Here is a 27648-nt window from a genome sequence, read left to right on the forward strand (position 1 = left end):
CATAAGAATGTTTCTAGTGAGGGGCAACTGCAGGCCCATGCGGTTTTCCACTGTTTTTCCCCGGCACCCTCTCCCCCAAGGTGAATTAGGAGTCTCACATCGGGAATTTCTGCCTAAAGCCTGTTGTAAAGCTGCTCTCTTTTGGATGGCTTCAAGGCAGTGATTGCATTTCTTCACCGTGCCCAGTAAAAAGTCAAACTCAACGTTTACAAGCCAGCAAAACTATTAGCAGCTCGTGCTTTGGAGTAGAGAGGGATTAGCAATAAAACCCAAACAGTGTCCCCACTAGTTGCACCTAACACGCAATCCTGAGAATTGATGTTTTGAGCATAATGAGCAAGCAGAGCCATTCTGTTCATGGTGCAGGGCAAACCTGAAAAGAGATTGAAACCTTTACATATATGTCTCGCTGCCAAACATGGACCTGCTAATGGGTTTCTGAACCGCTCCCCATTCCAAGCTAACTGGTCTCTGAACGGTGGAATATATCCTCATGCATACAGCCTACAGAGAAGGATAGCCTTGCTCTGGTTTTTGTTTTTAAGCCATTCTTCAGGATTTGATTGCAAATCCTAGATACTAAATAATGGTGTTTTGAAGGAAAAAAGCCTACAGATGGTCTAACTGCAGATTCTGGCTATTTAGTCTTATTCTCATATTATAGTCTCTTTAAGTTCGCTTTGCTTTATATGGGGCCAGATCAGCAGCTGGTAGCATGTATTCGAGCTTCATTGAATTCAGTGGAGCTAGGACAAGTTACACCAGCTGAGGGTCTGGCCTAGGTTGCTTTAATATTTTGAATAATGACTGTAACTGTCACTGGCTGTGAAGCACTGAATTACTTTAAAAAAAATCCATTGGGTTTTTAGAATAATTCCTGTAGAGCTGTATTGACTTTTGATAGACCCCTATTGATTTTCCTAGGATTCTTTCACCAGGACAATGAGCGCATCTTAAATAGTGGCCACCAAAACACGCATCATTAGAGAAAATGCATGGTAGATTTGTTGTAAACAGAGTGCATGTTGTTTATTAGTTTGTATTGGATTTTCAGTCATGGTTGCTGTGTAGAAGTACAGAGTTACTAGATGGCTTACTGATGAAGAATGGGAGTGCGGGGGAAGGAAAAAACACAAGTTTTTCTTTACAAGATTTGAATTTCACATAATCACATTAACAATTTTGCTAAATACAAGCATGTTTCATTCACATACAGCTAAATACAGCGGGGTTTTTTCACATTTCATTACAGTGCATAACAGAAAGCAAGGAAAAGTGTACAGTATACTTTATTCTGGAGGTTCTGAGAAATTCCAGTCCAACATGCAGATTGTTTTTAATCTGTGACCTGTACCACAAAAAGTTTTGTTTTCCTTTGTCCTAGAGTAAAAACTCCTGGATGTTTCTTTTGAATGATACCACCATCTGATTTCTCTAATGCCTCTTGCAGTAGTCAAAGCACTAAAACCAGTTGTTAGAAAAGAATGTTTATCAAAGCCTATAAGGTTTTTCATTTTAGAAAAAGAAAAAACAGCCCAGACTTATACACGTGACTGTATTACATTGTCTATTTGTTTTTATAAGCTGCCTAGAAAATGCAAGGAATTAGAAAACAGGTGTACACAATGATCTTTTATTCAATATTAACCATTTCCTTTTGTTTCATTATTTTTAAGTAGTTCGTTTCAGACAGCACAGATTTTTTTCTCATATTGTACTTTCTTTGAACTATACCTACAATACAAATTCAAGGTTTACTCAAAGCCTGAACAAGCTTTATGACTTTTCTAAATTTTATATTTAAATACTAAAAACCCAACCCCACTAACTGAAATGTAGATTTTCTGTATCATTAAAAAAAAATAAAAAAGGAAATGCAGTGAAAAGCTCAATCATTTCCCCCATCAGTGAGGTCCTGCAATGCTGGCTCATGAGACTTTGGTGATACAGGAAACATGACAGGCCCCAAAAGTTTTACTTCCATCCATGTTCACAGAGTTTTACTTGATTAAAACAAAGTCTCTACATTTAAGACAGATTGTTGTTTAAACTAGAAAATCTGAGACAACTTTAGAGCCGACTCAGCCTTGAAAGGCTAAAATGGAAGCTTGGCATATTTTCCATTCAGTGAATAAAGGTACATAAACATTGGACCCTTTTAAATATGGCTGCTCTCGTTCGTGAAGGTGAGAGACTGACAACTCCGGGTAAATGCTGCATGTGCCTCACCACACTCCACCAATGCCCCTCAGTTCTCGCTGACGTCAGTGCATCGCCTGCAATACCCGTGTTGTCGTAGGTCTCTCCTGAGCCAAGATTCCCAATCATGCCAAATTGGGCCATTCAAGAAAGAGGTTTTGTAATGCACACTGCAGACTGAGGGCCATATCTACCTTCTCTTCAAATCATTGGAAAGGCTTCCATGGACTTCAGTGGGAGTTGAATGGGGTCTTAGAGTTAGGCCAGCAAACTGAATACAATTGTAACCTAATCAAGATTGACCATTGATATTCAGAAGTAAAAGGCTGTATCATTTCCTGCAGCCAACCCCTATTTCAATATCCTTTGGATCTACGTTTGCTATGAATTCACAGTGGCATTCCATGTTTGCTCTCACCCGCTGAGCTCAAGGATTGCAAATGTTACTAGAAAATTTAAAGGTAAAATATTATTCATTTTAATTTTTTACAGCTTTCATACCTAAGCAATGGTCTTGTTATTTTTGTGATACAGTCAGGCTCAAATGGTACAAAATACAAGAACGGATCTGAAGAGCGACAGATTCAGCTTGTCAAAAATCATACTCTTATGGAACATGGTACCTTAGAGGAGCAATTAGAAGTACTTTATTCTTGTCTACCTGGAGGCCTATACTCAAATGCTGGATCTCTTAGTGGTTTGCCTAATCCCTCATAACCAAATTAACAGTTTGGCTTGTAAAGCTCGCAAACTTGAATAAATGTCACGGTATGTTTTGCTAACATGTTGATCCTCCTCGGCACAATACAGGTGCATTGTTACCCTTCTGCATTCCAAAAGCTTTAGTTAATACAGTACTTACACAAAGCAAAGCTGAAATGGTAGATGGTGTTCCCAGAAAATGGACACTTAGTTATAGCCTGTGTAAGTCAGCTACCTGCCTGGTGTAGGCCCCATCTTGGGTAGAATATAAATAAAACAAAGAGAAGACATTTTCTCCTATGCTTCTCTCTTCTTCCCTTTTCACCCTCTCAGACGCTTCATCTCTATCCCCCTCCTTCCACTTCCTATTTCTCTCCTTCCCCAGATGCCAGTAAAGAAAGCAACACAATAAGAGCAGAAAATGCTGCCACTAGCCACTGCTTTCAGTACTGGAACCAGCTCTTTCCCTTGTTCTTTAAAAGGAAACCCCACCTTCCGGGATGTATGATGCTCTTGATTTAAACCTTCTTTAGTTTTCTTTTGTTCTTTCCTTTTTTCCTAAGGAGCAATGTAAGTTTACAGTGAAATGCTGCCAACATCACTCTACTTCTGACAGTAAGACAGAAATATCTGCATTTCCCACCTGACTGCTAATGACTGGTTGCCATGACCCATCTGTGAGATACTGGATCTGAGGATACACTTAGGAAGCTTTATACTCCTGATCTGTTAATTATATTGGAAATCCATATAGTCGAGGTACTTCTACTACAATCATGTAGAGAGATGATAAGTATTTATAAATTCATCCAATAATGATAATTGGAGCTGTCATGCTGGACTTGGCCCTTAGTCTCAGCTAGGCAGGGCAAGGAAAACACCCCTCTTCAGGGGGATGGTGATGCTTAAGTTTTAATTATCAATAAAATAACCCTTATTTTCCTTTTAAAGTACCATATTATAGTCTTAGTCTATGTTTTAACGAGGTACAAGAAAGATTAAGCCCCAAAAGTGTGTGTGCCACATCTGTTTCTTTTGAGTTAATCCTGGAAGTAACATTCATGAATGGAAACCGCACTATATTCTAATCCTCCTGGAAATAAATTGTTGATGCAAACCAAGATTTTCTCTCTCCTCTCGTGTGTGTTGTATTAATAGACTGTTCAGACTGGGGCTTCACACATGGCATAGAAAAACAGTACGTGTAAAATTCCCTGTTCTGTACCATCTCATTCAGATCCTCTCTTGTTCTTATGCTTCCCGTCTCCTATAACATAAACATGCACCTTTGTTCATTCTCATATAGGTTTGTAGCCCTCCCCCCAGTTCTGAAAGAGGTTATTTGGAACTGACCATTTCTTTCTTGGTTCTGTTCCTCTGGTGTCCAAAACAACGTGTGAGGCCATTCACCATGCTAGTGTTACAATCCCTTTCCATTACACTGAGTTCACTTAATAGAGTATGTTTGATTAGTAGAGTTCATCATAGCTTTTCTCACTAGACGTGATTAGCACAAGCATCTCCTATCTGATTTCACCACCTCTTCTGAAGAGTGCACTACGTTCGGTACAAACCCACTCTTTACCCCTTCCCAGCCCTCCTGGATCGAAATTTCCCCCCTTTTAACAAGCTCGTATATATCTCGAGTCAGGTCAGTGAAGGCCTTCTCCACGTTAATGGCATCCCGAGCAGATGTCTCAATGTACTTCATGCCATATGCAGCAGCCAGTTTCTCAGCCTCGTGTCTAGTGACTTGCCGCTGTGTGTCAAGGTCGCATTTGTGACCTACCAAAACGAAGACAATCTGGTAGGGCTGGACGTGCACCTTTGTCTCTTCTAGCCACTCATGGACGTTCTGGAAGGACCTGCGGTTTGTAATGTCAAATAAGAGGAGCCCGCCTACTGAGTTTCTGTAGTAGGCTCTGGTGATGGATCTGAAAAAGAACCCCCCCCCGCCCAACAAGAAAGTAAAGATCATTTTAGAAGTTGAACATTTTGGGGGCAAGTTTTGTCCTTTCGTTGGTGGTGGTTGAAATTTTCATTTTCCTAAACATTTTTGACCAGCTCTATTTGCTAGCAGGTAGTTGGGTTCAAAGATTTATAGGCAAGAAGGGGTCATTATGATCGTGTAGGCTGACCTCTTGCATAACAGGTCAAAAGAATTTCACCTGATAATTTCTGCTTCAAACCCACAATTTCTCTTTGACCTATAACATCTCTCTTAGAAAGACAGCCAGTATTGACTTACAGACTTCAGATGACAGAGAATGCACCACTTCCTTTGATAGGTTGTTCCAATGGTTAGTCTCCCTCACTGGTAAAAATTACTGCCTTATTTCTATTCTGAATTTGTGTAGCTTTAGCTTTCAGTCATTGGATCATGCTGTGCCTTTGTCTGCCATCTCAGAAATCTCTTCCCCAGCTACACCATGATCAAGTCACTTCATGTTTAGAGCCACTGTACCATACCCCTTCCCTAAAAGGGGTCTTTTTGGAACCAAGCACTCAGCAGGTTCTCACTTTTTGTAAGGCAAAGAGGGTGTTTTCAAAGGTCTGCAGTGGAGTTGGAAGCCAGAGCCTAGAAACAGTGTGAAAAATCAGAGGCATCGTGTGCACACACATATGCACTTTCATTCTCTTATGGCTGCTGTAATGGCTTGTGGTAGAGGCATCACAGCCAACACATTGCTAAGGAACATTCAAGCCGCTCTCTGGTGCAACACCTGCTTGAAGCAAGGTGTTGGGGACAGGGATATTATTGATTGTTAGCAATGATATGGTTTAATAATAAGGCTGGTTGAAAATATGGGGAACAAATTCCACTGATACTATTGTCCCTTTTGGGAGGGGATGGGGCCAAAAATATCAATCTTTTCCAAATGCTGGCACCAGCACTATTTGCTCATTATAATTTTTGTTGCCCTGCAAGACTTGAACTCATGGGGCTAGAGCCATAGAAGCCTTTACACTCCTAACTGCTGCTTTTGGCACCTACGTTCAAAATGTAGCCCCTCAACCCCCTGCTCGGTTGCTGCCTAACCCTGGAGGCACCCAAAGTTCCCAGGCACCTAAGTTTCCCCTGCTAAAGTCTCTGCCCATAGGCATATGCAAATCCATCGAAGTTCTGCCACTGCTGACGGAGATGGAGTGATTAGAGCACTCACCTGGGAGGTGGAAGACCCAAATACAAATCCCCAGTCTGCCTAAGAGGGAAGCGAGTGCCCGAACCACGGGGCTGTCGGGCATTCTGGGGTGGGCTCACTCAATCTTTTGTGTTGCAGCTGTTTCACTTTGTATAAAATACTTCAACAGTCATTGGGCCAAAGAACGAATGACTCTATAGCCATGAGGTTGGTTCATTCTCCCTGCAGCCCCAGGTTCCAGTTCCCTGCTCCAAGGGCTAGCTAAGTATTTTACACAACACGGAACAGTTTCAACAGGAGAGAGGTGTGACGTGTATGACCCCTTCCTGCAATATCCTCAGCACACCTTATTGAATTAAGTTTAAGTGTCTTTGGAGACCATTGTATTAAATGCAAAGGTTAAGAATTATTCGGGGCCTGGATGATCAAAGGGCTATATTGAACAATGTGTAGGGTGGCCAGACAGCAAGTGTGAAAAATTGGGATGGGGGTTGGGGGTAATAGGAGCCTATATAAGAAAAAGCCACAAAAAGCGGGACTGTCCCTATAAAATCGGGACATCTGGGCACCCTAACAATGTGGCAGACAAGAATGGACTTTTGGGACAATAGGTATGACATGGATTTCCCGGGGAATCACTAGGAGGAGAATGCAAAGTCCCCAGGTCCAGTTATCCAAAAACCCAGCCGGTTGAAGTTCTGCCCTGAGGCGAGGACCGTTGTCTGCTGATTACATGTTCCCAGATCAAAGGGCCAAGCTGGACACAGGAATGCGGGAACTATTCATGGCTGTTCTGGTTCTGAGCTAAGGTGGTTATGAATGTGTAACCACAAAAAAAAACCCTTGGTGGGTTTGGCTGGACTGGCACCTACCAGAGCCCTTGTTGGCATTGGGGTAGTGAACGTTAATAAAGAACCTACATGCATGCTAATAAACTGAATTGTTTTTAATGTTTTCTTTGTAATGCTTTTACCTTAAGAATAAATGTGCTTGCTTAGAAAGAGCTGTGGGGTAACTTGTAACTGCTGGCCATTACAGCTGCTCATGGGCTTCGAAGCAAATGGAAAGTGTAGATGTTGGCCTGGTGATGCAGTCTGGCTTGCTGGGGATATCACAGGTTAGATAGGGAACTGTGCAGCCTGGAAAAATCCCAGTCAGGAGGGCCATAGTCAGGGATGTGGTCTCTGCCCAAGAGAGGTGATGACTAAGGAGCTGGAAGCCTACAGTGGGTGCCCTTGGTGGACTATGACGGGGAAATAGAGGTGGTGTTGCCCTGAAGTGGGACAACTCCCACCCCAGAATACCTATAGCCTGGTGGTTAGGGCACTCACCTGGGGTCAGGTCCCTGCTCTGGATCAGACAGAGTGGGGACTGAAGCAGGGTTTCCCACATCCTGGCTGAGTGTTCTAACCAATGGACTGTAGGGTAAGAGGGGGCCCGCTCCTTCCCCTCACATGTTCACGAGAAAGAACTGACCTGCTTTAAGCACCTACTGCAGGAGAGGGTTCCTGGCTCTGAATCCTGAGTGGAGGGAGGCACCTAGCCACCTTTGATGGGCAGGGCTTAGGTCTCCCCCCATTGGCTAGCTTAGGTGGCTCCCTGATCAGCATGTTGGCTTCTGGCTCCCATTGTTAGGCTCCTGACTCTCCATCTGCATTGTCTAGGGAGCCTGGGGACTGAGGACTCCAGTGGGCAGCAGGGCACCTAAAGTTAGGCATTGCAACGCTGAGCCTAAGTCCCCTTTGAGGATCTGGCCCATGGTAACTGAAGCATCTGGATTTTCAGGTGGAGGATGAAAAATGAAGGCCTCCTATACGTGTTTTACAGTCCCCAGGCATTATTAGCATGAGCGTTGTTTTTCTTTTCTGTACAATATGTGGCATACAAGAGTCTGACCCAACTCCCTTTGCTGTCAGATAGGAGTCTCTCCATTGCCTCCAAGAGAACATGGCTCAGGCCCACAAAGAACGGCTCCTACATTAACACTCATGTGGGCTGATTTGCCTGATGGAACAATCCCAAGCATACAACAAAGTGTAAGAAGGGCATTTTGATTGGCATTAGGCCTCTTCCTTTTGTTTCCAGCTCCACTGAATTACGGCCATAGGTACTTGATCCTTCTACTGATTTAGGCCCCAATTCAGTCGAGCACCTGTGCACCTGCTTTTGCTTATAGCAAATGCCAATGGATTTGTGTCCTGACATGCCTCAGGTCTGACCATTCACAGGTTCTCTGTTCTCACTGCTGCAAAAAACAACATGCCGGGAACCGCGAGGCACCTTACAAGAGCTTTGCGAGCCAGGGCAGCTGCATGTGCAGCGAGAACGATGATGTGAGAGCAAGCCAATCTGTGTATTATTCATGCTGTAAACCGAAGTACTACAAAACCAGCCCGTGAAATTTAGCCTGAACAGATTTACATTTTGATGACAACTAAACTTGAGTAAATACCAAAGAAGCTGTAGAATGATTGCTGACTGGTGTTTTCTGTGCAGGTTAAGGGTTCATTGGCAATCCAGAAGGAAGTATACATTTCTCCCTGGAGGAGGTCATGCTCCTGAACACTCTTTCCTTTGTGGGATCCTCCTATTTCATGATGGAACGTATTGCTGCTCTTTTATCATGGCACAGGAACCGATTTCTCAATCTAGAGCAACCAGAATCATAGTGAGGGTCGGTGGGTCCTGCAAAATCTTTGTGTATCCAGAGAAATTGCCCCACAAATGACTATTTGGGGCTCCCAAGTTTTGCTTTATCAACAGCAAGCAGCACTGCTGTAAATAAATATATGGAGATCTACCTATCTCCTAGAACTGGAAGGGACCCCAAAGGTCATTGAGTCCAGCCCTCTGCCTTCACTAGCAGGACCAAGTACTGATGTTGCCCCAGATCCATAAGTGGTCCCCTCAAGGATTGAACTCACAACCCTGGGTTTAGCAAGCCAACGCTCAAAGCACTGAGCTATCCCTGTAGTGTGATAGGAGAAGAGCCACAGGGCAGAGAGAGAAGAGAACAGGGAAGAAGAAGGATTTCTTGCCTGTGCTATAGATAATCAATGCCCTCCCAAGTGTCTGGCTCCAAGACATAAGCAGCTCTGAATAAATATCTGGGTGATTGCTATCTAACCAGGTTCTGGAGCCTCTAAGTTCTCCCCCTACACTGCACAGCGCATACTGCTTCGCAGTGTATTCAGTGCTTTAGCCATGGCCCCTCTTCTCTCAGGGGCAAACTCACCAGTGATGCAAGAGGTGCCTTAGAAATATTTACTAGGACGTACGTTAAACACCGGGAGGGGTGGGGTCTCAGATCATACGGATGGTGAGGCCTCCCACCTTTGTTGAAAGAGCAGGACACGTCTGGGGAGGGGAGGATTCAATCTTTAAGCAAGATGCCCTTTTTCCAAAAGGTTTGGCATGAGAGAAGCAATAATAAAACCAAAACCAAAATGAAGCATTTCGTACGGTCAAACAAAAATCATTTCCCCTCCCCATTGCTCATCTTTCAGCCTCTGGAGCTGTCATCGTTTCACTGGTTAAGAGTCAGGCAGGGTTATTGTTAGGATGAAGAAAGAGTTCTCCTGCCTCTATAGTCTAGCCAGGATGGACAAAGACCCGAATTTCTAATGTAAAAAGCATCAGGAAAAAAATCAATATTAAAAAAAACACTGAACTTCCTTTTCCAGATCTTCTTTGTATGGCATCAAGAATGAAAAACTCAGGCATGAGTCCATTTTTCTTTTTGCTCCTTTAAAGGTCTCTTTTAAAATTGTGATGTCACTATATGCGAGTACTATATACTATTTTTACAACATTGTGGAGGTTTCTAAAATCTGTTTGCTTGAATTTCTTCTCCCTGGGATACAGACTTTTCAGGAGTACTTGTGGCAACTTAGAGACTAACAAATTTATTTGAGCATAAGCTTTCGTGGGCAACAGCCCACTTCTTCGGATGACCACAAAAGCTTATGCTCAAATAAATTTGTTAGTCTCTAAGGTGCCACAAGTACTCCTGTTCTTTTTGCAGATACAGACTAACACGGCTGCTACTCTGAGACTTTTCAGGCTTTCCTAGTACCAGTGAAATACTAAGCTAGTACCAGTGAAATACGCTAGCACACTCATGGTAGTGTAGGGCAATACTGCACTAGCTCCCAAACATTTTTTCATAGGTTGAACTACTTCTTGAGATGCCCTTTCATGGACACACCCCCTGCCAACCCCAGCTTCCATGTCTTCGCTACAGCAATTTCATTGTTTGCTTACATGGAAAAAGTAATTCTAAAGTAGTGTTAAAGACACAGGTGAAAATAAGCTTGCTTTGATCTCACGGCTGTGGCTACTGGGTTATTTCCTCCTGTTTTGTAGCTGTGCTGTTCCTGGACCTGGATTAGGGTTAGAGCAGGGGTCTCAAACTCAATAACATGGCCACATGAGGACTAGTAGTTCATTGGCCCGAGGGCCGCATTTACTGACACCTCCCCCCCCCGCCGCCCTCAGCCCCGCCCCCACTCCACCCCTTCCATGAGGCCCCGCTTCTTCCCACCCTTCCCTGCCCCCATTCCAACTCCTTCCCTGAAATCCCCACTCCAACTCTGCCCCTTCCCTGCCCCCAGGGGTGTGGCGGGGGCTCAGGGCAAGGAGTTGGGGTGTGGGGTGCAGGAGGGGTGAGGGGTGCAGCAGGGGGTCAGGGTGCAGGGTGCGGCAGGGGGCTCAGGGCAGCGGGTTCGGCTGCAGGAGGGTTCGGGGGGGTGGGCTCTGGCCCAACACGCACTGGGGGCAGGGCAGGCCCCTGCGCTGCTCCAGGAAGCCGACGGAACCTGGGGAAGGAGGGGCGCAGGGGTGTGTGGGGCTGTTGCTTCAGACACCGCCCCCAGCAGCTCCCATTGGCCGCGGTTCCCCATTCGGTCCCTGCCCCCGGTGCACGTCAGGCCAGAGCCGCTCTAAATAAACACTGGGGGAGGGCGGGGGGGGGGCACGAGGAGCTCGCGGGCCGCAGAAAATAACCCCGCGGGCCGCATGTTTGAGATCCCTGGAATAGAGTTAAGGATACTTCCAGCATCCTGGAATGATCTTCCTGGATCTGATTCTGATCTCAGTTATTCTGATGCAAATCAGGTGCAACTCCACTGAAGTCTGTGGTTCAGTCAAAGTTAAGCACGTGCTCGAGTGCTTTGCTGAACCAGGGCCCAAAACAACATGGTCTGTGGGACACACAATATGCTGTGGAGACCAGTCTTAACCGGCGTGGATCTAGCTGGTTTGCTGTCCCAAATGTCTGTAATTCTGTGATTTCATGTCTTCTTGCCTTGAATGTACTGCTGAAGGCCAAGTGATTGGGTAACGTTAACAAGAACAAAAGTCTTTGCAACCTGTGTTATGTGAAGATTTGTATGGCCACCTGCAGCCCAGCTGTCTAATTCCATCAGGCAGCCTTCCAGCCACTTACAGGAGAAGGGAAAGATTCAATCAGCGATGGACTCCAGCTGGGAGTCTCCTGCTCAGGTGTAGAGCAGAACAGGCAAAGAAGCTAGGATGACCAGATGTCCTGCTTTTATAGGGGCAGTCCCGATTTTGGGGTCTTTTTCTTAATTAGGCTCCTATTACCCCCCACCCCCATCTCGATTTTTCACATTTGCTGTCTGGTCACCCTAAGAGAAGCTAATCAAGATTTAGAATCGCTGAGCCAAATTAAGACCTGGTCCAAATGGGTGGAACAGCAGTAGCTGTAAATGGGCTAGAATCAGGGGACAAGTAACTGAGTGGTGTAATTTGCCCCCATCTAGCATTCAAAACGTAAAACAAGGGGTAAGTAGCCTCAGTATTCCCACTATTTCTAAGGCTTTAAAGCACGGAAAAAATATTGTAGGGGAAAATCTTTCAAGCCTTCTTTATGCAGCATAAAGCATGGGGGTGGGCACACAGTGGCATAAGCTCATTTTTAAAATATTCCTGAACAGGTCACCTTTACATTCCAAGCTCTAAGGATAGAGTCTGTATCAACTGAAAGCTGGGAACTGCCCTCTCCCAGTGGTATAAATCTGGTGTTTCTAGCCCTGAATGAATGCAAGATATTAGACCTTAAACATGTCACTAGCTAAGGACTGAACATCCCGGGCCAGAGCCAGTATCTGAGCAAATGGAGGGAGAGATTCAGCTACTGAAATGTTTCTGAATCAGGTTAACAAAAAATGGCAGCTTTTTGAAGCTGCTCAGAGGTTTCGAAGGATGGAAGTGGCCCACTAGGGAGTTGGATGAGTCAGCAGAGCGCAGGTGAAAGAGGTATGATAAATACAGTTATCACATGGCTGCAATTTACCACATGGTTCTGCAGTGAATCCCGTGGATATCCCCCCATATTGTCCTTTTCTTTGCTAATGAAGTCAAGTTTGCTACCAATTAGTCTCTTAAATTACTAGTCCCCATTCAGTATTCAGTGCTAGAGGCTGTGAGGCACGCTACCACAGTACTCTCCCTATATGTAACTGTTATTCACAGACAGCCTAAAATCCTTGAACTGGCCTGGTTGATCTCCATCCCACAGCCTAGAGCCTTCAATGGAGCTACTGCACTTTTGACAATCCGGTTGCATATTTAGATGCCTTAGCAACCTAACTTTAGGCAACCATGTTTGAAACGCTTGTCTGCTGTTTCTTTACTCCAGCCTGTTCCCTGTTCTTTCTTCACCTTCCTGCATAAACTGCATTTTTGATGTGAAGAAGGTAACAATTTGCAATGAATTTGCCTTGACTTTCTGTGCTTGGTGAATATTTATGCCTGTTCCCATAGCTAACACGCAGAGATCTGTTTTGATTTATTTTCACTCGGGCCAGTGGGAGGCAAACAAGACTTGTTATGTTTCAAAATCTTCCATTCATCCTCCGCGGTACAGAGAGAAGCTGTGTGCTTCTGTATAACTTGGGCAGACGTTAATACACGCTCAGAATGTGTATTTTGCCTACTACATCTTTTTGGGCTCAGCAGAAAATTAAAGACGAAATCTTCTCTGTGCCATCGACTTCAGCGGGAGTCAGACGTGAACAAAGCAAGCAGGATTTGGCTCTAAATGGAATTACATCTCGGTCTCTGTGTTATAATTTATAATTTTGGCTTGCTCAGTATATTGCACAGATACGTACAAATCAAGTCTGAGGAGGGTATGTATGGTGCTACATTTTGTTGCTTGAAAGACTGTTTAGAATTCCAATTTGCATAAAATAGTATCAATGGACAAATAATTCATAATGACATCGAGGGACCATATTTCAAGGCATAAGCATTAACTGCATTTTCTGGCTTCCAAGGGCCTGATATCTCAACCTTCACATATTAACAATGATGGTTTTTCTAATCAGAATCGTACCAACTCTTTCAATTTCATTCATTCCACCTCTGAGGTTTGAAGGTATTGTTCTGTTGCATCAAAAACCAGAGCAGGCTCATTGAATGGAAACCCACCTAGTTCTTTGTGCAAAAGGCAAAGGCCTCCCAGAAAAAGGTGAACAGCTGCTAGCTAATTTCATTCACTCTGGGCTGGACAACACCCCCAGCCAAAGGGGAAAATCCAGATTCCCTCCATCTCACACACTTGAAAAGCCAGCTCTGCTCTCCGGCCCAACAAGGAGGAACCAGCATTTTCTCCATGTCCAGGTGTCTGAGGGTTGCAGTGTAGTGAGGGGCGAGCCCTGGGGCAGATCTGATGGGTGCTACAAACAGGCCAGTTAGATTTGCTCTAGCCCGGGCGGGGCTTGCTGCCTTCCCTGCTCCAGTGTCAGATGGTTGCCCAGGCCCGCGTCCGGTCACAAGGAAAGAGGGGGACCTGGGATGCGGCCCCTGCAGCCTTGAACACAGGCGCTGTTGGGTCCCACACTAGGTGCTTCTATCACCTCGCCCTCCTCCAGCTCAGCCTCCGGGAGGCACCGGCTGAGGTCAGGCCGGTCTCGGGGAGCTCCACTGCGCTGGGTGCGGGCGAAGGGCCCTGAGCCAGGCCCGGGGGTTGGCTCCAGCTTTGCTCTGTCGCCTGGAGCGGGCTGGCTCCTCTCCCCCGGGCCGCCCCTGCAGCCCGCACTGCGCGGCCAGGAGGCTCGATCGCTACCCCAGCACCACGGCCAGCCAGGGCATTAACTGAGCCACCCCGGCGGGCTGCAAACCAGCCCCGGGCGAGCTCGCTTTCCCGAGCCAGCGGAGCTCGGGCGGGCACAGACCCCCACCGCCCCTCCTCTCACCTGAATCGCTCCTGCCCGGCCGTGTCCCAGATCTGCAGCTTGATCCGTTTCCCCGGCTCAATCTCCACCAGCCGGGAGAAGAAATCCACGCCCACCGTGGGGTCCGAGACCTGGGCGAAGCGCCCCTCGGTGAAGCGGCGGATCAGGCAGGATTTGCCCACGGTGGAGTCTCCGATCACGATCAGGCGGAACTGGTAGAGCCAAATCGCTTCCATGCTTCCCCCCCCCCAGCGGCTCGCCCCTGCGCCCAGGTCTGGCCTCGCTGAGCGCTGCGCCCAGGGCTCGCCTGGTGCAATGCAGCCTTTGCAAAGCGCCTAGTACCAGGCACGCTCCACGCAGCCCATGCCGAGCCCTGCCCGGATGCGAGGGAGGCTCTGCGGCCAGCAGGTGCCCGGCGCTTCTGCTCACAGTCCTGCAGCCGGGTCCAAGGGAGGCACCCAGCAGAGGGCGCTGTAGGGACACTGCCCACCAGAGGGCGCGCTGCCTCGCCCGCACTGCCCACCAGAGGGCGGCTCAGTCTCACCGCTGCTGCTAGGTTCTGGCTCTCTTCTTTAGGAGAGAAATACAAGCACTACAAGGGCAGGTCTGCGTGGAAGGTGGGTATCAGGGAAGCCTTCAAAATGCGTGGGATCGCTCTTCCCCTGGCCAGTCATGGTTTCTGGCTGCTGGGAAATCTTCTCGAGGGAGATGCGGGTGGCAGGATTGCACCCCCGCCTCTGCCTCCAGTTCTGCAACACACACGCAAGATGTCTCTGCTGGAAATGCAAAGGTCAGATGGTCTCCATTTTGCCCCAACCCCTCCTAGATTTCCCTCTTCGCCACCTGTTGTTTTGCTTTTTTAATCAGGATCCGACATGCATTTTGCTACTGATCCGTATTTCCCTTTGCAATTGCAGAGAAATGCTTTTGTAATTCATTGAAACGAACTTGGCAATGGCTGGCCTAGTTACAAAAGCAGAAAAGGGGTTGGATTGAATTTCCAGCTCTCATTCAAGGGCTCCAACCTTTTTTTCTCTCTCGCTGTGTTAACACAAATATCTAGAGCTATAATTCAGCAGCCTAAATCCAGGTCAGCAAGGAAGGACTCCAAGAAAAGGTTCTGAATCCCCCTGTTCGGTACCCCTCACCAAAACAGAATCCACCCTGCACACAGGAAGATCAAAGCCTCCAGGTTCAGGAAGTCCGATCTTGATTAAAACAAAAAAAAAACCAACCCGATGCTAGAAGGCTTCCTAGGCGCTATTATTCTGTGCCTCCAATCAGGGATTACAAAGGGGATAGTCCTCAAGGGCACCCGGCTAGCTCCAGAGCAGAGGTTTCATTTCCCTGCAGACAGAAGAATCGCAGCCCTTCCTCCAGTGTGGACTTCAGTCGCAGAGATGCCCAGGGTTGTAAAGATGGAGAGCTGGTGAATAGGGGATGCTGGGGATCACAGAGCTGATGAAATGGCAGCAACATCAGCACCAAACACTCTGACTCATCATTGGCATCAGCAGCTACTGTAATCCCCAGGATAGAGGAGCAGCCACCTTTTGTCTTACTCTACCACATTGACTAGAAAAGAAGCTACTCACCAAAAAAAACGAACACAACAGAGATTCATATTTTAGCTGAAGACAAAGGAAATTAGCAAACGGATCAACCTGGTAAAACGAAGAGGCACATTGTGCAAGGCTCAGCCACCTTGACATGCTGGCAGTGACCATCTAATATTATCATGATTTATTATTTCTATTTTGGGAATCCCCATAATGTGCTAGGTGCTTTCCTCATGTGTAGAAGGCACTGTCGCTGATCCAAAGAGCTCACAATCTGGATAATGATGCTTTTAACTAATGGAACACTTTGTACTTGAAATAAAATAGCGACACTGGTATATCTTTGCAAATATTCACCCCTAAAACAAGTGGCTAATGAAAAATATTCGAATGACGAATTATTTAAATATCACAAAACTCATTGATTAAATTGGACCACTTTTATTTTAGCAATGTTTTGAATGAGCATTCCTGTCTGCTACACAGCGCTGAGCACAATGCCCGGGCTCTAGAAGCAACAAACGATAGTCTTTTGAGCAACATCAGCATGCTTAGTGTTGTCCAAACAAAACCACAGAAACAAGTAGTTGTAGCTAGTAGCTTTCATCCTGAAGGAGCACACAGCATTTTACACATTTACCCATCACTTGCAATGCAGCCATCTCTGGAGTGGAACATGGCAGCTCTTAACACCACATAGCCGTGTAGAACAAGCTAATTAGATTATAAACTCAGGGCGGAGACTATCTTTAACTCCGGCGGTGGTACCTAGTACAATGGCTCGTTGATCTTGACTGAACTCTTTAAAATGGAAAAACAGTATGCTGAAAATGACACCAAAAATGTTGATTGACATTTTTAATGTAGCGAATCACGAAAAATTCAAATGTTGAAAGTGTGGCCAGTTGGTGAATCGTTTTGATTAAGAAAAAGGGACATTTTTTGAACAAAAAGATTTGGTTTTGTTCAAAAAATTTCTACTAACTCTAACACGGACCTGGTAATAAATAATAAAATGAAGAACAACTGTATCCAGGTGACACCGCAAGGGCATTTATTTAGGCAGATGTGAATTTCCTAACTTGGAATTTTACCAGGATACTTACTTTAGTGTTTTTATTCCTGTAAAAAATGTCAAGCGATTTTTAATGGACTTTAAATATATAATTTATTAATTCAAAATATTTACCCAGGAAGTTCTCATTTCAGTAATATCTTGGGAATGGAGGGAAAGGATGCTTCAGGTAGCTACAGAAATAGGGCAACAGCGTGATATTAAAAACATTAATCAAGGTTAGCTTTAAATTAACCAGAGCATTGTTAACAGTAATACTTGGCACCTATCAATTGTATTTTACCCAACAATTTCAAAGCATTTTGCAAATGTGAATTAAGCCTCACAACAGATCTCGCTGTTTATCACTATTTTTTCACACTCCGCCCCCTCCCCCCAATGTGTGTCATACATTTGGACATTACAGAAGGCTAGTGAATCTAATGTTACAATTATTATTAGTCATTATTTTAGAGCACTTCAGTGTGTATTAGCCACTTTAAAGCATTTCTAAAAGACAAAGACCTTGCCTCTGTCCTTACAGGATTCCTAGTGCACAGCAGCTGAAGGACATGGCAAACAAAAGAGAAGGGATTAGTACGGCAAGGGTTACAATAATAAACCACTTGGTTACTCAGCTGCAGGCAAATGGACAGCTCCAAGGTTGCTAGTGTGTGTCTGTATTAACTTATTTTCTGTAGGTGAAACAAGAAGAAATGTACTTAGGAGAGCTATGAAGAAGGAGGAGGTGGCATCATGAACGGGGACTGGGAGGATGCTCCACTAGAAAAAGGCATAAATGTGAAGGTGGGTGAAGCTAACAAAGAGTCCCCAGGCCTGGTATCGTGGGTGTGGCAGGTAACTGCAAAAGAGCCAGGTATGTGAGCCAGGGCTGAGTTCACAGTCTGATCACTGAGCTCCAGTGTGGTTTTCTTCAACATGGTGGGACTGAATCCCGAGGAATTCCCTGAGCATCAGGGCCTGTATTTCCCACCAGACAAGCCATTAGGGTCACAGGAAATATCCTTATTTTTATTTCCTTCAGACACATGAATACAGATGACCATAAACGGCATGACTAGGCAGCCCAGACGTTAATTAGTAGCAACTGAGAAAGCAGAAGAGAATGAGAGCCTCCGAGAAATTTTGTTCCGGGGCAATTTTGGAAAGTGATAAAGCTGGTGCCTAAAAGAAACAAAAGTGTGCAAAATACCTACTCAGACTAGCTAGCTAGAGGATGTGAACTTTTTCAGTCAGGTCAGTAATCTGCAGAGAGCATAAATGGACAGGAGAGAACTTAACAATGCCACATAGCATATCAGTGATCTGTGGACTCTTTCCCATTGCTGTAATGACAGAGTACTGAAGGAGTTCTTTTTTAAAAATGCTGTTCTAAAGGTCAGCAGAAGATTTGTGAACTGCATAGTTCAGCCTATGGCAGAAAGTTTCAAGGCTGCCCTGAGGCACCATTCACATCAGCACACCTGGCGAAACCTTTGGCAATAAGCTAGCAGCCAGTGTGACTCAGGGTTCCTTGCTAGCGCCCTTCATGTCCCACACGCTGTCTCTTTAACGGGAGCCTGGAAAGCCTCATGCCAGCTTTGAAAATGGTCTCAAGCCACATTCGTGAAACCAGCTTAGCATATTGGCAAACAAGGGTCTAGCTCCTTCCCTCACTTTTGCCCTGGCAGCCCCCTGAAATCAAAGGGTAGAAACAAGACAACATTTGGCTCAAACTAACTGATGTTAGCCTCAGAATTGGGCTGACAGTTAACCCCTCGCAGGACCACTCCAGTGTTGGCAGAGCTGAACAGTTATGTAGTGCAGCCTAGGGTCAAGGCCCCTCTGCCAGGTGGACGGGGCTTACCATGTAGTCATTGTAGGCCTGGATGTAGCTAAAACATACATTTGTTTGCTGAGAGTGTCTTTAGACTACAGAGGACCTGCCTTGCTCAGAAACTGGTTTTAAGACAGGAAAAGCCAAGGGCCTGAGGAGAGGTCCTTTTTCTGTCTCTTCTGCAGCATGACTGCTGTTATTGTCATACTGATGGCTGAGGCTTTAAGTGTATTTTGCAGGCAGAGGGCTTTTAAAATGCAATTCTAGCCCCATTTCAAATCTGTGCTGGGCTCGTGTTGCTGTGCACTGAATTGCTGTGCCACTCCAGAGGCAGCCGCACTTTAGTGAAATGAAGCACTGATAGCTAGATAGTTTCAAAGCCAGTTTAAACACGTAACGTCAATTACAATGGGAAGCGAGTCTCCGAAGCCCATAGGCACCGCTGAAACTTTCCGCCCTAATCCTTAACTCTTACACTGCATTTCTCACACATAGATTGCTTTATTAGCCCCATTTTGCAGATAAGGAAAGAAGGCCAGAGTGCGCTAGCAGGACTTGCCGTATCTCCTATAGCAGGACGTGCTATCATCTGTTCTTCCCCACTGTGGCAGGGCCTAGCTAGCTATCTTCTGGGCAAGATGCCCCTGCCAGCAGGAGTTTGCAGGAATTACTCTGCATCTGTCTGTAAAGTGCTAACACCTGTACGTATGGTAGAGGAGTTCTGCCTTCCTGCGCAGGGTTCTACCAGCTGCCCTGCACTCCTAGTGCCGTGGCACTGAGTGGGGGGGGGGGTACAGAGGGGAAGGGAGCAGTAGTTCCATGGCATAAACTCCTTCCCCCAGATCCTGCACATGCCCCTCTGTTCCAGGGGGGCAGGGCCTGCGCTACTCTGATCCCAATGGATATCCTCACAGGAGTTAACACTGTGCCAGGCAGGCCAAACACAAGCCCCAGGCCTGTACCGCCTTTGGGGAGGGGTCTTTTCACGGGAGCCGGGCTGAGGGAGTTGTGCACGAGCTGCCATCTCTACAGAGGGGCTGGTGCACGGCAGGGCTGAATCATTCCTTTTCCTGCCGAAGCCTGGCATGCATTGGGTTTGGAGGCTGCCCGCTCAGGCTCCTCGCTGGGCCCCAAACTCCCTTCCTAGGGGCCTATGCAGAGGAAACGCTGTGACATGAAGCTGGCAGAGTTTTCGGGCCCCCCCACACACACACATACAGCCCCTGCGCTCTGTGGCAGGCAGGTAGGACACTGGGAATCACTCCTCCACTGAGAGCTGAGTGAGTTTTCCTCTGCCTCGCCCAACACTAATGAGATGAATCAACTGAGGACTGAAAATAGCACAAGCAATTTGTGACTAACTAGCCAGTCATTGAAGGGCGTGTGTGTAAATCCTTTCGCTCCTTGGCCATGCAACGGGGTAAACACCAACCACTGGGGGTTGCATCTGCTCTTCCCTCTGCTCACTGGGCAGCTTTGCTGGGCATGAACTGGAGCGCCTGGACCATGCACCCCAACAGCCTGATAGCCTCCGACGCTGCTGATTGAACTGCCTGCCCCCCGGGGCCAGTCTCCCTCCCATTTCCAAATTCAGCCAACTCTGCCGCTCATTGCAGTATAGTGGGTGGAAGTGTTTGATCAGCTGGTACGTAGCTGCACAGAGCACCTTGGCCGATGGCTCCTTTGTTGCTGGCCCTGCTATTGCACTGTGGCGGAGACCTGGCCACGATGGGGCAGTGATATGCATTGCTATTCGGTGTAGCCCTGAAAGAGGCTGTAATGAAGCGGCAGGCGTCTCTACGTCCCACACTGCATCTGGCGCCCGCGGGCATCTTCAGGCTACGCTTATTGTAAAGTTACCCAGTCTACAAACAACGAGCCTGTCTGAAAACCCAGCCCTGTTGCCTCTGGGCGTGACTCAGTGCAGCAGAGGGGCAGGGGCTGAGCCAAATGGTAAAGGCAGTGGGGAAAATGCACACTTGCTGTCCTGCAGCATTCTTGCTGCAAACAAGGAGGGGCCTTCGCAAGAGTTACACCGCTCTGCCATTTCAGCAGCAGCTTTGAGCTGCTGGGGGTGCATTGCTTGTCTCAAACCAGGGCCGGCTCCAGGCACAGCTGAGCAAGCTGGTGCTTGGGGCGGCAGATTGTTGGAGGTGGCATTCAGCCCAATCTTAGGGCAGCACGGCCGCTTTTTGTTGTTGTTGTTGTTCCGCTCCGGCCTCCCTGTAGGGGGCGGCGCAGAGAACCAGAGCGCCCTGCAGGGCAGTCCTCTTCCTTCCCTCCCCGCCGACCGGAGCAGAGCCCTCGCGGCAGGTGGCAGGAGGCAGCGCAGTGGGAGGGGCCGCGTGGCAGTGCCCCTGCTGTAGCCCTGGCCGCCCCCTTCTCTCTCTCCCGCCTGCTCCCTCCCCACCCAGCCGGTCCCCCTGCACCCGCTCTCCAGCCGCGCCGCAGGTTTTTTTTTTTTTTTTTTGCTTAGGGCGGCCAAAAAGCCAGAGCTGTCTCAAACTGCTCTCAGGGGACGGGGCTAAGGGTTCCTTTTGGCACAGGGACCACCCCAGAACTGCCTGTCCACTCAGACCCCAATCCTGCTCTCCTTGGCCTTCATGGGAGCAAGAACAGATCTGGGGCACAACAGATGCAGAAGACATCTTACAAGTAAATAAGAAGCGAACGTTTCCTGCTCACAAGAGAGAACCAACACGGGGCATAACAAGGGGGCCCACTACTCACCTGTAAATGAAAATGCCCCCCTCCCCTACCCCAAATGAACATTTCTCATTGCAACCAAATAAATCCCCCAACCTCCCAGCAGTGGAAGCTTCTGCTTTGACTCTTGTCTCATCATTAAGCACACTCATCCTGTGAGTGTCCAACCATGTGCCAGCACAGGGTGCCACCGCTCAACTACCAGAGTTCCAGCGAGCCAAACATCTGGCAAATGCGCTCTGGAGAGTCCAGATTTTCCTGCGGAGGTGACACATGGTAAGTTCTATGGGAACATGTTTACAAGGACGGTATTTGTGCTGAAAATGTAAACAGGCCCATTCTGAACATCTCTTGCTGCTACTGTGCGGTGTCGTAGCCATGTTGGGCCCAGGCTATTAGAGAGACAAAGTGGGTGAGGTAATAGCATTTATTGGACCAACTTCCGCTGATGAGAGAGACAAGCTTTCAAGCCACACAGAGCTCTTCTTCAGGTCTCAAGAAGACGACGAAGAGGAAGAGCTGTGTGTAAGCTCGAAAGCCTGTCTCTCTCACCAACAGAAGATGGTCCAATAGATATTACCTCACCCACCTTGTCGCTCAGATGGCTCGCTGTGAGGTTAGCAAGCAGCTGTGCTGTCGCAGTTCTCTTCAGCCATCGCAGCCCTATGGCAAAGGAGAAGTCTCTCTGATTTAGGAACACTATACACCCTTTAATGAGTGCAACAAGCGTGTCCCCACCGTTCTATAGATAACTTGCTGTCTCTTCCCCAGAGACTGTTGAGCTGCAAGTTAGCTCACGCAATGGCCAGAATTGGTGCCTGTGTTACTCTTCCTGTGGCGCGTGCTAATGGGAAACACCCATTTTCTGAAATGAAGCTGGTTTTTCTAGGTGTGGCAGAGCAAGGGATAGCTGATCCTGGGAACACTTTCACACCTGCATACCTCTGTCACATGAGTAGGTCCATGGTCTTCAAAGGGCCTACTCCAGGGAGCAGAAACAAACAGGTGTGTATAGCTTTTCAGGCTCAGAACCTTATGATTCACGGCCTGAGCAGCTACAGTGTTTCTTAAGCTTTTCCATTCTGTGACACCCCCCCCCCATAATACAACATCTAGCCAGCGAGAATAGGAGGGTGGCATAACCCCCCTCTCCCTGCCCCCAAAGCCTGTTTGTGATGCCCTGGGAGTCACAGTCTCCAGCCTGAGAACCCATGATCTGCTATCACTTGATGCTGCTGCTGAGACACTCACTTCTGAGTTTAACGCTTTTGTTTAATAACATTTACTACAGTATTTGGAAGTGGTTTGAAAATTAATTGAAATGGTTGATTAATAAAAAGACAGAATTATCATTAAGTGCCGCTGCTAAATGGATAAAACTTGATTGATGAGGCACTTTTTAAAGGTTTATGGAAAAACAGGGTTTATATTTTTTTCGCAGAAATTTGAGCATAAACACAAGGATGCGGGGAGACTCCACACTGACATCAGACACTCTAGGCAGACCTGTGCTAGGATAGCTATGAAGACGAGGGGAACAGCAAGGAGCTGCCAGGGTTTTTATATCGGTTTGCTTTTAAATTTGTTAATTACGCTAGAAACATTTGCGGGTGGGGTCTGGACTCCAGTGAATGCTGGGGCGGAGGGAGGGCCTCTCCCCAGGGCTAGCCCTAAAGGAGCTGCTCCTGCGATTAGTGCTTACTTCGGTGGGATCACTCAAGTGAGTAAAGGATTGTGGGTTGGGGCCTTTGACAGCAGAGATGGGATCCATTCTGAGGGAAGCGCACAAATTTAATCACCCTGGTCAAAAAGCTGGCAGTGACATCTTGGCTCCCTTGAAAGGAGAGTTTTGCTTCAGTGGGGACATGTTATCCTCGTGGTACTATGGTGTTGTGATTGGCCACCATCACTATGTGCCTCTGGAGCAATGAGAACATCTCTCACCGAAAGGGCAGTGCCACCGTCAGCACTGTTGGTAGTGCTGTGATTGTTTGAAATGGGAGGTTCCTTTTAGAAGGAAACCACTGTCTTTGTCTCCGTTACAACACGGCACATTGTGGCAGTGCGGTAAAACCCTGTCACCACACGCAGAGGCGCTATTGACCCATGGGCAGCGATGGCTAAAGGCCAAAGCCCCAGCCAGGACCTCAACACTGATATTTACTAGGGCCCTTTGCTCCAAATATTGTACCCTTTGGCCATGATTTATGGCCCTCATAAACAGCCAGTGCTTTTTACACCCACTAATTGGCAGCTGGAGATTTAAGCCATCTCCAGTCTGATGGTAGAACTACCACAGGAATACATAAAACCCTGCTCAGCACTGTATACTCCATGCAATTTTAATGCCCTTTTGGTTTCCAAGGATACTAAAAAATAAAATCAATCAAGCATACGTTACTGCAGCGCTGTTTGTGCATGAGCCTCACAACACGGCACCCTGCCCCTGTGCTCACAACGCTGTCTGGAAAAGCGCAACTTTATAATTAAATGTAGCTTTCACCGGTCTAAGGACTAGAATAACCAGATTCCACAACTGGGAAACACAGGACCTGCTTTTGATCTCTTTTTCACCAGTGTAACTCCATTGTCTTTCTGGAGTTACCACCTGATTCACGCTGCTGAGAGAGTAGAGTTGGGTCTACAGGGAGAAGCCGTGGTGAGTCTATATGCTTTGAGGGCTGATTCGCCATTGCCTTGGATAGTCAGTTACACCCATTCGGATGACACCCACTAAGCAGTCTGGCTGAACCTTACACTGGCTCTGAATTTGGACCCTGATTCTCCTTTCACATGCACTGAACTCCATGGGATTTCGTCCTGGTGCACACTGGTGCAAATCACAGCATAATTGGGCCCTGTGTAGATACTGACTGACCAGCTGCTGGTGCATTATAGACAAATAGATCAATGTGATGGATTTGATTAAAATTAACTACCTGCAACAGATACTTTATTAGCTCGTTACACAAGTAAATCCCCCGCTAAATTAGACACATCCTGGCAGCTGTGAAGCCAAGACCGATTACAGTACAGACAGAACTGCAAATGTTCGTACACGAGAAGCGCCAACTGTTGCATGCCATTGTAAAAGCCAGAAGCAGCAAGACGGTGGTAAAAGGATTATTAGTTCGATGACACCAACAGTTTGCAGGGCCTTTACTGACAAGTATGAAGACAAAGGTACAAGAGCACCCTAAAGCAACTGAGAATTGAGCCCACAGACTCCACTAAACTTACTGTTTTGTTTTTTTTGAAGTGCATTTTATGATAGTAAAAGGTGACAGCCCTGGAGCCTGAAGGGCTCACACCGTCCCAGGACAGGTATCACACGATTGACCGCAGTAGCATTACACAGGGTGTCAGTTTGGCCCTGTCTCTTGTTAAAGTACTAGAACTTATTGTATGGTGCCCTGCGATACGGTGTGCAGCGTACATTTTAGTCTAGCCCCATTCGTCAAATAAAGGAAGGACTCACAATATGTTTTCTCAAAAAGAGCCCCAGGCTCCCTAGCAAAACACTGATGTCCCTGAAAATGAATTACCAACCATTGCTCAGTGTATTGCAGGTGTGCGGTCGGGTCCCTTATTTCAGACTATGTTCAAAAGGGCACAGGCTGATTGGTCTACGTGGCAGTTTTCCCATTCAAGGATTCCAGCTGGCCAGCTAAAACTCAGATTAAATCCAAGAGCAGAGCCTCCCTCAGGAATGTTATGCCCTTGTAGCCCTGCAGGTCTTTCCAGTGAGAGCACAGGATCTCTTCATACATAAAAGAAGCCCCACACATCAGGAAGAATTAATAATGAAGGGAGGGGAGGCTGTAGCAAGTTTTCTCCGTGCAGCCTGCCTTTAGCTATTTACGTTGTTAGAAAATGGTTCTATGGTTTCCCCTTCGAGACGTGCCATCAATCACTTGTTTAGAGCTGGAACACTCCTTTGGCTTGCTGGCAGCCTGCAAGGTCAGCTTAGGGATGCTACACGTTTGTTCGACTGAAGTCAACGGCAGTGTTGCGATGAGCTGTGAACAATGGGCTAAGGGCCAATGCAGCTGGCATGTGTTTTGAAATCCCGGGCTGAGACTAAACACAACACATGATTATTCCATCAGCTACGCTTTTATCGTAAGCGCAACTACTTGGTTCGACACAGTATTGGGGGTTTTGTGGCTGTGTGTTATTAATGTGTTTTCATTTTACAAATGGCATTGTAAATTAAAAAAAAGAATTAATGGAGATATCCTATCTCCTAGAACTGGAAGGGACCTTGAAAGGTCATCGAGTCCAGCCCCTGCCTTCACTAGCAGGACCAAGTACTGATTTTGCCCCAGATCCCTAAGTGGCCCCCTCAAGGATTGAACTCACCACCCTGGGTTTAGCAGGCCAATGCTCAAACCACTGAACTATTCCTGTAGTGTCAGTCTAGCCCCTTTATAACATCCTTTGTCACATTTGATGACTTATCAGGTTCCCCTTCAATCTTCTTTTCTCAAGACTAAACATGCAGAGATTTCTTTTAACCTTTCCTCATATATCAGGTTTTCTAACCTTTTTTGCATTCTTTGTCCACATCTTTCCTAAAGTGTTACATGCAGAATTGGATACAATACGCTAGCTGATGCCTCACCCCGTGCTGAGGAGAGCAGGACAATTACATCCCATGTCTTACATGCAACACCCCTGTTAATACACCCCACAAAGAGATTAGCCTTTTTTGCAGCTGTATCACATTAACTCCTATTCAATGTGATCCACTCTAACCCCCCCGATTCTTCAATGCCTAGTCACTTATTCCCCATTTTCTAATTGTGCATATGATTTTTCCTTCCTAAGCATAGTTCTTGGCATTTGTCTGTGTTGAATTTCATCTTGTTGATTTCAGACCAGTTCTCCAATTTGTCAAGGTTGTTTTGAGTGCTAATCCTGTTCCCCAAAGTGCTTGCAACCCCCTCCCACCTTGGTGTCATTTGCAAGTTTTATAAGCCTATTCTCCTCTCTCTTATTCAAGTCATTAACAGACATATTGAACAAATAGCAGACCCAGAACTGACCCCTGAGGGATCCCACTATATACACTCTCCCAGTTTGAGAGTGAACTATTGAGAACTGGTCTTTGAGTACGAACTTACAATAAATTGTGCACCCACGTTATAGTAATTTAATCTAGACCACATTTCCCTTATCTGCTTATGGGAATGGCATGTGGGACTGTATCAAAACCTTACTAAAACCAAGATGATCACATCTACTTCGCCCCCCCCCCCCCTTTACTAAGGCAGTAGCATTGTCAAAAAAAGGAAATTAGGTTGGGTTAGTAAGGTTTGTTTTTGACAAAGGCATGCTGGCTATTCCTTATAACCCTATTATCCTTTAGGTGCTTAGCAACTGATTGTTCAATAATTTGTTCCCGTATCTTTTCCCGGTATTGAAGTTAGGTTTACTGGTCTATGATTTCCCAGGTCCTCTTTGTTCCCCTTTTTAAAGGGAAGTACTATGTTTGCCCTTCTTCAGTCCTTTAGCACCTCCAAAAGTTCTCAAAGATAATTGCTTCTGTTAATTCCTTAAGTACCCTAGGATGAATTTCATCAAGCAAGGTCCTGAGGCCTGGTGCTTTCTAGACATATAAGAGCAATCCTGGAGGAGCCCAGACCCCACACAGATGGAATCTCCGTTTCAGAAATGGTTCCATTATTCAGTATAATTGTGCCTGCTTGGTGCTTTTGAAGGAGAAATCTTTACTGTGTTGGGCCTGATCTCACACCACTTTTATGCTGGTGTAAACTTCAATGGAGCTACTTGCCCTAAGATCCAGAATCCGGCTCACTGTCAAAACCCTGTATCTGAAAACTGGCAGGAAAGGGTCAAAATCCAGATCTCTGTTACACTGATCTAGTTGTCTTCTAGACAATGCTTTTTTTCTGGCATTCATGAAATAGAACTAGCTGCAGTGGGAAAAGGTGCTGCTCTGCAATGGTGATCTTCACACCCAATGGTTGATGTTGAGTGTAACACCCACTTCCCATACCTTACAATGTCTTTGCAAATATATTTTAGTGTGACATTTTAACGAGTGACCCAGTGTCTTTCTGACAAGCTTCTTGACATCAGCTGCCACTGTGAACAACACACACACACAGAACAATCCTCCTAAAAAAACCAAACATGACTAACATACCTTAGAGTGGGAAAAATGTAAATAAATAGGGGCGATGTTAGTAACTAAGAACAACTACACTGAATATACACTTAT

The 27648-nt window shown here is 46.5% G+C and overlaps 1 protein-coding gene across 1 annotated transcript; it reads right to left on the bottom strand.

Annotated features, from left to right (window-relative positions):
• Positions 1 to 1003: 1003 nt before the first annotated feature.
• RAB39B (RAB39B, member RAS oncogene family) lies at positions 1004 to 15749 on the bottom strand. Its single transcript, XM_034781328.1, has 2 exons — positions 14267 to 15749; positions 1004 to 4835 (listed from the first exon to the last, which is right to left on the bottom strand). The coding sequence occupies exons 1-2, from the start codon at positions 14479 to 14481 to the stop codon at positions 4409 to 4411; spliced, it is 642 nt and encodes a 213-aa protein (XP_034637219.1). The 5' UTR covers positions 14482 to 15749; the 3' UTR covers positions 1004 to 4408.
• Positions 15750 to 27648: the final 11899 nt, after the last annotated feature.

The sequence above is a fragment of the Trachemys scripta genome, chromosome 9 (genome assembly GCF_013100865.1).
Source record: "Trachemys scripta elegans isolate TJP31775 chromosome 9, CAS_Tse_1.0, whole genome shotgun sequence".
NCBI lineage: Eukaryota > Metazoa > Chordata > Testudines > Emydidae > Trachemys > Trachemys scripta.